Source organism: Mustela nigripes, chromosome 2, assembly GCF_022355385.1.
Source record: "Mustela nigripes isolate SB6536 chromosome 2, MUSNIG.SB6536, whole genome shotgun sequence".
NCBI classification, from domain to species: Eukaryota; Metazoa; Chordata; class Mammalia; order Carnivora; family Mustelidae; genus Mustela; species Mustela nigripes.
In genome coordinates this window covers 151394893-151407442 of record NC_081558.1, presented here as the reverse complement: position 1 = coordinate 151407442, position 12550 = coordinate 151394893, and the positions used below count along the sequence as shown (strand labels likewise).

The 12550-nt window shown below is 35.9% G+C and overlaps 1 protein-coding gene across 2 annotated transcripts in view; it reads left to right on the top strand.

The window, feature by feature from the left end:
* RASA2 (RAS p21 protein activator 2) overlaps window positions 1-12550 on the top strand; it is a 135112-nt gene that overhangs the window by 86489 nt on the left and 36073 nt on the right. For both annotated transcript variants that reach the window (XM_059391842.1, XM_059391841.1), the window contains exons 8-11: window positions 1974-2050; window positions 3040-3141; window positions 11228-11384; window positions 11710-11858. In XM_059391842.1, coding sequence (XP_059247825.1) covers window positions 1974-2050; window positions 3040-3141; window positions 11228-11384; window positions 11710-11858 — 485 coding nt within the window. The remainder of the gene's footprint in view (window positions 1-1973; window positions 2051-3039; window positions 3142-11227; window positions 11385-11709; window positions 11859-12550) is intronic.

The following is a 12550-nucleotide window of genomic DNA, read 5'->3' as shown; positions in this document are numbered from 1 at the left end:
AAGTTAGGGAGGAGTATTAGAGAGAAAGAACATTTTGAGCATAGACAAAGAGACAGAAAAGCAGTAAGTTACATCCAAAGAATAGCAAATAGTGATTTAACTGGAAGGGTTCTATAAGAGAATAATTGGAGCAAAGCTTAAAAGCTAGACTAGGACCAACTACGAAAGGCCTTGACTACCTGTGGCTAACGTGCTTACAGAGTAGCTGTTGAATGTTTTTGAGCCTGGAAGTGGTAAGAGTAATGCAGTGTTTCGGGAAGAATTAACCGTGATCTGTGGGCCAATAGCTGAGAAAGAACAGAAATAAGAGACTCATAGTTTAGGTGGGGTTTTTTGTTGTTGTTATTTTTTTAAAAAGGAAGGTGGAAGGGCTTCTGATCCAAGAGAGTAACATGGGAAAAGAGAGGAAGTGACAGATGAGAAAGAAGCTGTAGAGGGGAGGATAACAAATTGATTATAGAAGAAAAGACAAAGGGAAAAGTCAGTTGTCCTCATGGTTTCAAATCTGGAATAAGGGAAAAGTTAAGGAAAACACAAATGGTTCAGTTGGGGACATAATGAACTTGAGGTCTGATATGAAAACCCCTCAGTAGGGAGTTCATGACAAACATAAGATGGCTGATGGCTGTAGATAAGCACTCAAGATTTGCTTGCCAGCGAGTCAAGGAAGCCAGGGGAATAGAGGCATACAACATAGGAGAAAAGTGAGGAAGCTCAGTTCTGCCACTTACAAAGTATTCAGCTTTGAGCATGTCTTAATTTCTGTCCTTTAACTTCCTCATTTTCAAGATGAGGATAATAAATCTAGCCCTGCCTGCTTCAAAACAGCATTCTGATGAACAAAGATAATGAATGTGAAAGCACTTTGAAACTGTATAGCCCTTTGCAGCTCTTAGAGCAACATAAAAGTTAAAACCGCGGAGAAAACCAGTATTTATAGGTTCTGAAGAAGAAGAGGTCCCACAGGAAGAAGCAGAGAACAGGAGGTTGCCTGGGTAGTGCATGGGTAAATTCAAAACAATGTTTCTGGGAAAGGAGGTATGGTTGTACTCACTTGTTCTGGGGTCAAGGAAGATGAGAACTAAGGACTCATCATCAGACCTGGTGACTAAGAGAGGAGTTTGGGGAGGGTGATCTGTGAGGAAACCAAATCTTAAGGAGTCACTGTAGTGACTGGGTGTGAGGAAGTGGCGGCTACAAGGATGGATTACAGTTTTGAGATATTTGTCTGTGAAAGGAAGGAGATAAATAGGAAGACCATAATTTAAGTATAGAATTTTTCTTAGACTTGAGTGAGGTGAATAAGCTGGTAAAAAGCTTTAATTAAAATAGATTAAATGTTTTTGTTTTGTTTTGGTGCTGAAACCTGGGAATAGATCAAATGTTTACTGCATGCTTACTGTATGTCATGCATGGGTGGAATAGTCTTGGAGAAGAGGAGGATCATCTCATCTCTTGTTCAGAATAAATGAGAAAACTCATCAAGTAGAAGGACCATGTGAGAAGAACAAGTTCAGGTGGATGGTAGCAGAGGAAGTCCCTGCCAGTTGCCTTGGTATTTTTGGTAAAAATGCGAGAAGGAAGTGTAAGGATAGAATTGATATCTTGAGAAATGTAGGAAAGTCTTTACAAACAGTTCTTCGCATGTGCAGCTTCGCCAAAATAGAACGCTTTCACTCTTTGAGCCACTAAGAGATTACATATGAGTCATAGAACCTAGTGTTGCTGTAGATTGAGTTGATAAGGAAGGGCATGGAGGCAAAATTGCCTTTGGTGTTTTTGTACTGCCTTATTCTTACCTCCCTGCTACTTCCATAACCATTTTTATCTTTAGCTTTGGGAGAACTATTACCTAAGCATTTTCCTCTGTTTATAATAAACACAATTGAACATTTTAGAGATGATAGTTTTTTAAGTTCATGTAGGAAAAAATATTTTAAAATTTTTTGTAAACTAAAATGTTTTGTTCACAGGTAACCAGATCCAGTAGTTACACAAGAAAGTCTCAGTTCCAGGTAGAAGAGGAGGACATTGAAAAGCTAGAAATTAGGTATTTGTCTTAGAGTTTTAAAGATCTGCTTTTTTTGGTGCCAAAAGAAAATCCTAAATCCAAAATAGAAAAACCATAAAAAGAAAATAGGTGAACCAAGCTTAATAGACTTCTCTTTAGCAAGATGGTTGATGAAAGTTAGAGAAACAGGCATCTTATTTAAATTCATACTATCTTTTCAAAATCTGTTTTCTTTGCAGAAGTAGTCAAGGTATATTTATTTAATACCAAAGGTGACCTGATTTTCACCTATTTTATTATATCTTTAATTTTCACAAATTTAATTGCTCTTTAAATTTCTTAATCTAACATAATGGATGCAAAGAATATATAGAAAAGTAATTATATATTAGCCAATTTAGAAATAATTTTTTTATTCTTCTTAACATATCTGCTGTCTAACAGAAATTTCAGTGAGGTAAGAAGTCTTGTAAGATAATTCAACAGGTGCATGTGTTTGAAGTTTGTGCTATTTAGGTCTTAAATCTCTGCTGTTTGGGAGGGCAAAGTTCTGTAAGTGCATGTACAGGTGTGGTGTTAACAGTGTGTTCATCTAAAGGGTGTATTAGTCACATGTTTGGAATGATCAGGTAATGTATTTTTTTTTAATCACCTATCTTTACATATTAACTGGCTCTAATTGAGAAAGAAACTGTAGTCTTGTGTTGGTTTCTTTTCTCAAATTCAACAAGGTACCTCCAGTTCTTACTGCTACAGGTTAAAATAAAGCCTAGACTTTGAAACTAAGAAACTTAAGTGCTTTCTTTTAGACTATTTAAAATAGTTATACTCTGTGCTTATAAAATAAAAGCTACTGCAATATTTTCTTTTCTTAGTTTAGTGAGGTATATGACAACGCTAACATCTCTTACTTTTAAGCATGTAAAATTAATGCTATAATGCAATCAAAGTGATTTGAAGCTACCTGTTGGCGTGTATGCTCTTAAACATTGTTTGCAAAAAATAAAGTTTTATTTTTAAATTTTCAGAATTGACTTGTGGAATAATGGAAACCTGGTCCAAGATATTTTCCTGGGTGAGATTAAGGTTCCTGTGAATGTGTTAAGAAATGATTCCTCTCATCAAGCCTGGTAAGAAGACAAACATTGTAGTGAACTCTACAGTAGGTCATCCCCTTTAATAAAATGGACAAGCAAATAAATGCTTACTATATGCATATTTTTTAAATTTGAGATAGAATAAGCCAGAAGTCATTAACTTTAATTGATTTGGTTATTAATTTATTTTTGCAGAAATAAAAGTACATTCATAGTTTTATGACTTGACCTCTAGTACTGAGATGTAAGAACTGAATTATCTAGGAATATTGTTCTGTTCAAAAATGAAATCTTAACTCTAAGGAGAAAATGAAAATCATTTAAAACATTGCGTAGGAGTTGCCCATGTGAGAAGATGCTTGGTCACAGATGCATCTGCAGTCCAGAAGCCTTATTAATGGTGATAGGAACTGTGGATGTTTGAAAACAGAGGATTTATGATAGGGAATCAACTGTTAATGGGCTCTAACCAGTGATTTTTTTCCTTTACCACACCCCGCTGAAATGCACTGTGAATGGCCCTGATGTTATTTTAAATGTCTAGGGTCAGTGCGCCTTGGTGGTTCAATTGGTTGAGCATCCATCCAGCTCATGATTTCAGCTGAGGTCATGATCTCAGGATTGTGAAATCAAGCCCCACATTGGGCTCTATGCTCAGCTGGGAATCTGCTTGAGATTCTACCCCTACTCCACTCCTGAGTAAATAAATGTGTGTCTAGGGTTCAGATGTTGAGCCGGTTCAGTAAATACTTTCTTGAGGTGCTCTGGTGGCTCAGTGATAGTTACTTTATTATTTTACCTATTCATGTCTTTAACAGTGACATTAAACTGATGGTAGATAAAACATACTATTAATACATTAAACTGGTGTTATTTTCCTTAGCAGAATTGATACAGAACTATCTATCATTTTTTTCTGCCGAGAGCACTTACAAGCACGCCTGTCCTGCCCCTTCCAGTAGGTTGCCCAGCAGCCCTCATGCTAGACTTGGGTTTCCACTGAAACGGGCCTTTCTCTTTGCCTCTAAGGCCTGCTATTTAGAACTCAGTTTCAGTGCCTAGAAGAGGAGTTGGAATTGTTGGAATTAAGTGTTTATTTTATTTTTTTTTAAGATTTTATTTATTTATTTGACAGGCAGAGAGGCAGAGAGAGAGAGGGGGAAGCAGGCTCCTTGCTGAGCAGAGAGCTGGATGTGGGGTTCGATCCCAGGACCCTGGGATCATGACCTGAGCCAAAGGCAGAGGCCTTAACCCACTGAGCCACCCAGGTACCCCGGAATTAAGTGTTTAGAGGTTTCTTACTGTGGGCATCAATCTCATTTGTCTTTAAAAGAGCCTCCCTTGGGCACCTTGATCAGTCAGTTAAGTGTCTGCCTTTGCCTCAGGTCATGGACCCAGGGTCTTGGGATCAAGCCCTAAATTCCCGATACCAGACCAGCAGGAAGCCAGCTTCTTCCTCTGCCCCTCTCTCTCCCTCTGCTCCTCACCCTGCTTGTTCTCACTTGCTTGCTCTCCCTTGCTATCTCTCTCTCTCTTTCTCAAATAAATAAATCTTTAAGAAAAATTTATACAACAGGGAATAGAAACATCTCCTAATTCATTTATACTTCCATAGGTAGAAGGGAGTATACAAATGTGAATGCCATTTTCTTTTAAGTCAGAAATTAAATTCTTGGGCTCCTTTGTCATTTGTAGAGTTGTAGCATCCCCTTGTGGAATCGATGGTAATTGCATGAAAGCACAGGAAAAGCTTGCTTTACCTTCAGAATTTAAGGCATATTCTTTCTAATCTTGGTAGTAGGAAAGAGAATAATTATCAGTAATGTAATCCTGTTGTTTGAAAAGTTTCAATTTGCTTTCCTTTTTCACGTGATTTCAATTAATATTTGTCTATTATAGTCTTTTCCAGAAAACGGTTTTTAATGGTTCCAATTTAATTTTTTTCTCAGATTACAACATGATCCAATCATTCCCCCTTTCCTTTCTTGGCTTTTCAGTTCCTTAGCAATGACATATGTTATTTATTATGAAACTTATGTCAGGTGTTAGGAGTAGCTTGTTAGTGTTGAGAGTCACTCATTTTAACTTTAACCTTATAGATAGTAGAATTTTATATGATTTTCTTAATCGATAATATACCCACACAGTTCACAGTTCAAAAGATAAAAATCTTTGTCTTGTCCTAGTCCCTCAGCTAATCATTTTCCCTCTTCTGAGGCAGTCACTGTTTTGACTTTCTGGAAATATTTTATGGAATATAGTCAAATATGTATATATCCTTTTCCCTACTTTACACAAACAGGCACATACTGTATCCTGATCTGTGCCTTGCTTTTCTCACTTACCAGTGTAGTATAACTTCAGTAATTATTTGTGGAACCTTGATGGTGGTTAAGAGTGGAGTCTGGGGGACGCCTGGGTGGCTCAGTTGGTTAAGAGTGGAGTCTGGAACCAAATTGCCTTGGTTCAAATCTTAACCTTTGCCGTAACTACCTTTGTGACCTTGAACAGGTTACTCTACCCCTTGGCTTTGCCTTTCTCTGGCTATAAAATGGGAGCAGTACAAATTAGTACCTGCCTCCCAGAGTTGTTAGAGGATGAAATGCATTCATCCTCATCAATGAGACAAGCTGCAAGTGCATTGACCATGGATATAGCTCATGGCTCTCATCATTACAGTGATCGCTACTGTCATCACCATTCCTCCACCATTCCTCCATACAGAATTTCTGCATCCTTTTTGTCATGCCAGTGTTCCATTGTTTACAATGTTCGAGAATCTCACAGGCAGTCTAGTTCAATCTTATTTCACCAGCTCCTATCATTATCTTAATGTGCGCAAAACCTTTGTGTGATTGTACAAATTGGCACAATTTTCCCAAATATTCAACATGTAAAAGTGGATATTAAGAAAAGGTAGTAGAAGGACACTTGGGTGGCTCACTCAGTTAAGCATCTGCCTTCTGCTCAGGTCATGATCCCAGGGTCTGGGATTGGAATTGAGTCCTACATCAGACTGCTTGCTCAACAGTGTCTACTTCTTCCTCTGCCTGCCGCTCTCCCTGCTTGTGCACACGCTCTCTCTGTCTCTCTGACAAATAAATAAAATCTTTAAAAAAAAAAAAAAAGACAGTAGATTCACATAGTAGATGAAACAAATGATTGGGGTTTTAAACATAAGCACTTTATGCATATTTAAAAATAGATTAATATTTTACTTGAGATGAGTTGGTTGTGTAGTTTGCTAATTTTGCCACCTATCTTTAATCTCCTATCTTAAGTAAAAATCCATTTATAATGCTTACTTTCATGGAACCAGAAACAGCATTCAAGTGTTAGTAGAGCTGCCTCTGAACAGTTACTCTCCAGCTTCTGAACATTACTTCATTATGTTTGTTTTCAGCATTATGAATAAATAATTGTCGTTTTTACCTGCCTACTTCAATTATGCAGACCTTGTGGTTAAAATTTTTCAAATGCTAGATTTTTTTTTCCCTATTAAGGAGCTGTCACAACAGCTGAATCTTGAGAGCATCAGGCTTACTTTTATGCCTCTCCAATTGTGAATTAAAAAAATATATGTAAAGCAACTGAATTCCACTTTCAGTTAATAATTTCTCTTTTTCCTTTTTCTTATTCTTTCAAACTAAAATGCTTTACTCAAAAACTGAAGAAAATATATTTGATTTGATTTTTTCTTTTAAATCCCTTGACCTTGTATACATGGCCATGTATCCTCATTTAACAAATCTCGAGAGTTTACTCTTTACCTCTAATTCATACAGATTACTTTGTCCACAGGGGATCCTTCAGGGTTTAAACGGCCTTTTTAAATAATGTTATAAAATAACAAATCATGTTTATGTAGTTACATTAATAAGTACATTTATCTATAGTTATTTCTATATTTAAGTGGTAATAGTTATGTATAAATCTTACATAAGTAACAGCTGCATAGTGTTTACTGTGTACCTGGCACTCTTCTAAGTGCTTTACTTATATAACCTCCTTAGAGTTGTTGTAAGGATTCAGATAGTATTGTTACACCTTATATAGAGTAATAATAAGGTAAGGACATAAGCACAGAGAGATTAAGCGGTTTGCCCAGGGTCATACAGCTGAGATTTGGACCAGATACTCTGACTTCAAAGTTTATGTTCTTAACCAATTACTATAATAAATTTACCTTAACGTACATTTATTTTTTAAACATTTTGTTTTCTTATTTGAGAGAGACAGCGCACAAGTGGAGGAAAGGGACAGAGGGAGAAGCAAACTCCCTGCTGACCAGGGAGCTGATGTGGGACTCCATCCCAGTTCCCAGGACCCTGGAATTCTAATTTGAGCTGAAGGCAGGCACTTGACCAAATGAGCCGCCTAGCTGCCCCATAAATATTTTTTATGTGTTTAAAACTCAAAAATGTTCGGGGTGCTTGGATGGCCCAGTCAGTTAAGGGTCCAACTCCTGATTTTGGCTCAAATCATGATCTCAGGGTTGTGAGATGATGCCATCTAAGATTCTGTATTCAGTGTGAAGTCTGTTTAAGATTCTCTTTCTCTCCCTGTCCCTTTGCCCATCCTGCCCATTACTGCACACATGCTCTAGTTCTTAAATAAATTAATTAAAAATGTTTTTTAAAAACCCTCAAAAATATTCTCTGTTTTAAGCTGAAATCAAAGACTTGAGTGTCCCTTGCTTTATAAAATATTGTTAAAAGTTGAAGGAGCATGGGGGAGGTTGTAAGTTGAGGATATTTTGAAATTTTATATTTTTTCAAGTAGACACAGATGAGATCCTGTGCCCAGAAGGATTTCTTACCCTTCCAAAGAAACCCAAGGAAACAAGCTTAAAAAGCGAGGCAGGAGTGAGGCCTTCTGAGGTTCCTGGGCATTCTAAAGGAGTGGTACATAATAATTAGTAACTGGTGTAGCATTGCCCTAATTCCTCTGCACAGAACATCCCATGTTAGGATTATAGATCTATTTTGCTGGTAATTTCTAATTTGTGAGAGTAACAGAAGGACAAGACATACTCCTTCCTCCAGTAATTTGGACATAAGGGAATTAAAGTTGCCTTCTGAATAAAATTCAGAAACCAAAACAAAATCTGTAAATTTGAGTAGAATATGGGGACACTGTTTAAGATTTAAAATGGGTTAGTGCATCTTAGGAATGCAGAACCAAGTTGTAACTATAATACAAGTATTTCTATTTTTATATCCCATATATGGAAAACACTAGTTAAAATGTAAGAGGAATATTGGAACAATAAGAAAGGATCCTAGAGAGGCAAACGTGGGTAGGTACTACCCATTTAAATACAATCAAGAGGGAAGGATATTCTGCTCTAGAAGCATGACTACTACCTTCATAAAACTGTTATCTTAGCTGAGAATTAAGACCACCTCAGTCTCTGTGTTGTATCTCTGTCTCACTATAGTCCCTCTGATAATATGGCATTCCAAATAGCTTACCAGTACGTTAAAAAATATATTAATCAAACAGATGAAAGAATTGCATTAACACGTTTAAAAAAAAGTGTATTAGTTGCAGCAAGGAAAATAGATGAAGTGCCATGCAAACCAGTGATAGTTGTTGAGGCTGAGTAGTAAGTGCTGGGGGAGGTGCTGAGTTGAGGGTACTCTTTATTAATATAACCACTCTTCGCCCTACTTTTGTGAATGAACATTTGTTTGCATAATAAAATGTGTTGGTCACAAAAAAAGTCCAGGTATTTTAACTGCTTGGCTGTTGTATTTCTTTTCACAAATTTAGAAATTGGCTTTCTGCTTTAAAGATACCAGTCTCTATGCTCAGTCATTGCAGTTAGGTTTGCTTTTAGATAAAACTAGGTATCTGAATTTGCATGTCTATAAAACATTTACTAGATTGTGGAACTTGACCAAAGTAATGTCCTTTTCTGGATGTTTGGTGATCAGCGAACTAGACTTTTCCCTTAAAGGTACTTCTGGGTCACCTTTGCTAGTAGGCTTATATGCAGTTATTTTCTCAGGCAAATCTTTAAAACATTATTTCTCAAATGAGAGAATAGAAATTCTGAAGGCTGGGGGTGCCTGGGTGGCTCAGTGGGTAAAGCCTTTGCCTACAGCTCAGGTCATGATCTCAGGTCCTGGGATCAAGCCCCGCACCAGGCTCTCTGCTCAGCAGGGAGCTTGCTTCCCTCTCTCTCTCTCTCTGCCTGCTTGTGATCTCTGTCAAATAAATAAATAAAATCTTAAAAAAAAAATCTGAAGGCTGGTGTTTCAAAATAGAGATTCTGCTTTCTTAGATAGTGATATAATTTCTTCTCCCATTATTGTCATCCCTTCATCTTTTTAAATTTTGCTTGATTATCTAGTTCCCTTTTATGTCTTTAATTATAATCTTTCTCAAAACTAATAAATATTCCATTAAATCCCCCCTGCCTTCTGTTTTTAAAGTGGTGTAATGGAGAGGCCATAGGTGATAAATATCAAAAGTAAATATCAACACTAATGACACTACTTTATAAAAAGTATTCCAGGTAGTAAGTAAAGGAGGAATGATAGAATTCTAAAACTATCATTTTGGGATGCCTCGGTGGCTCAGGTCATGATCCCAGGGTCCTGGGATCGTGTCCCATATTGTGCTCTTTGCTCAGCAGAGTCTGCTTCTCCCTCTGCCTCCCGTTCACCCTGTATATACTCCCTCTCCCTGACAAAAAACTAAAGTCTTCAAAAAAAATACCTATTGTTTTATAACCTGTGAAAGTTAATGACTCTAGGTGGTGCTTATCAGTGACTGCTAATATCACAAAAAGAGAAACAGACATTAGTGCCTCTTTGTGGTACTGTACAACACTATCAGTGAAATGTTCTTACCAGCATATCAAATTTGAATATAACCAAGCCTCTAGATCTAACTGCCAATATACAGAAAGTACAGAGAAGACAGAACATGCTAAGTGACGTCATGGAGATAGAGATAGATTTAGCATAATCCCAGATGTAGAAAATTCAATTCTAGCTACCTGATTACTTAGGGAATAGAGAGAATCTGTAGGTTAAGTATCTTGGTTAAGATACCTTGATACTTAAGTATCAACCAGTTAAAATCTATGGACCTTGGATATAAACAAATTGTAGAAAAGTATTCATGATAAAGTTTGGGAGAGTTTGAATACAGACTGGATAATGATGATTTTTAAAAGTTATTATGTAGTTATATAACCTGGAAATTGCTTTAAAATAATGCAGGAATGGGATGGGAGGAGTGGGTAGAGGTATGGCTTAAACAAGAATAGCCTTGAGTTGATGATTGCTAAAGCTAGGTGATAGGTGCATGGGGATTGAAAAGATGTACTGTCCTCTTTACTTTTATATGTGTTATTAACTTTTCATGATAAAAATTCTTTAAAAATAACAGATTCTGATTTTCGTCCTACAAACTCCTCTTAATTTCTAAACATTTTTCTTGGAAAATTTTAAAGCTATCTTTGTTTGTACATATATTTTATGCCTTCTATTTACCTAAAAAATTTTCATATAAATCTGATTTTTGCAAATGAAAATATTTTGAGTATAGTTACATTGTTTCTCCTTTAATAATATAAAAATCTATTTATAAACCTTCATTCACTAACTTTTTTAAAAAGTAAGTTTAGACTTTTACATATATAAGATTTACTTTAAAACAAGATCACTTATGCCTTCCTGTGGTATTTCTTACCTATTACAGCTAAATATGTGTTTCTTAAATTTAGTGAGATGTTATTTTTTATTATACATTGGATTTTAAATATTTTACTTTTATTATCTTTTCCTAAATCTGCAAGCTAATCAAACTCATTCAGCCCCTTTGAGATCTTATTTTTTTTACCTTTAGTTTACTTTAATTTTTACTTTTTGCTTCCCAGATAAAAGTCTGTTTATAGCTTTCTAGTTCAATACATAACTGATATTATGCCTCTGAAGATTGATGGTTGGCTACTTATAAAGTGTCCTAACCTTAAATACTAAGTTGACTTTTTTGGTTTGGGTTTTGTTTTTTGTTTTTTGTTTTTGCAGCTTAACTGTTTATTTACCTCACCAACTTGGATGCTCATTATCATCTCATGTAGTCAGTTGTATTTTTACTTTAGGTACTTGTTACAACCAAGGGACAATGGAAATAAGTCATCTAAAACTGATGATCTGGGGTCTCTTCGATTAAATATATGTTATACAGAAGACTATGTGCTTCCATCAGAGTACTATGGTCCTTTGAAAACGTTGCTGCTAAAATCACCAGATGTTCAGGTACTTAAAAATCTTAAGGGTATGATTTAATATGAAATGGCTAATATAATTCTGTAAATGATGTAGAAAATATTTCAGAGTATCAAGTTTTATTAAAATGGGGTGTGTGTGTGTGTGTGTGTAAAATTTATCTAGACCACAGTACTGTGATTCCAGGACATGCTTGAAATTTTCATCTCTGAGAAAAGTTTTAAAAATTTAAGTATTGTTCTATACAACAGTAGTAGTCAGTAAATATGCTTGAATAACTTATACAGGCTAGTGATTGGACATTTAGTCATATTGCCTTGATTTTGTGCTTGTTTTTTGCCTTTCTATATTCTAGCCGATATCTGCCTCAGCTGCTTACATTTTGGGTGAAATTTGTCGAGATAAAAATGATGCTGTTTTGCCCCTTGTACGACTGCTGCTGCACCATGATAAACTTGTTCCTTTTGCCACTGCAGTGGCTGAATTAGACTTGAAGGATACACAGTAAGAGTTACATTAAAATGTTAATTATGTGTGTTGAGATTGGATTTTAGTTTGCCAAATTGTTTTTGTAATTTCACTTCTTTTGTGTTGACCAGCCTTACTGAATAGGATTCTGAAAAGAACTGCTTAGCAAGAGATAAAAGGCAGTTCTTTAAGTTAGCAAACAGAATCTACCAACAGGAACATTAACAGTTAATGAAGGGTTTTTTTAATTCAGTGTCAAAATTTCCTGTTACTCATTTTTGCTGCTGCTTGTAATGATTCACGTGTCACAGATTAAGTACTAGGTCAGAAGTTGGGTTGGGTTTTTTTCCTTACCCATTATGTATCACCCCTATATACATATATGTGATACCATGAAAAGCAGTCAGGTGGCTTTCCAGTCCTGTCATAGCACTGTTTCATACACATACAAACATTCTACTTTTGTAGTTCATTAATATCATTTGCCCTTTTTTTTTTAACTTACTATTTTGGATAAATAGTTTTGGTAAGTTTGAAAGGCCTAATGGCAGCAAGGTTTTTTTTTTTTTCTTTAATTTAAATTCACTTAATTAACATATAATATATTATTGGTTTCAGAGGTAGAGGTCAGTGATTCATCAGTCTTACATAACACCAGTACTCATTACATCATGTGCCCTCTTTAATGTCCATCACCCAGTTACCCCATTCTCTCCGCTCCCTCCCCT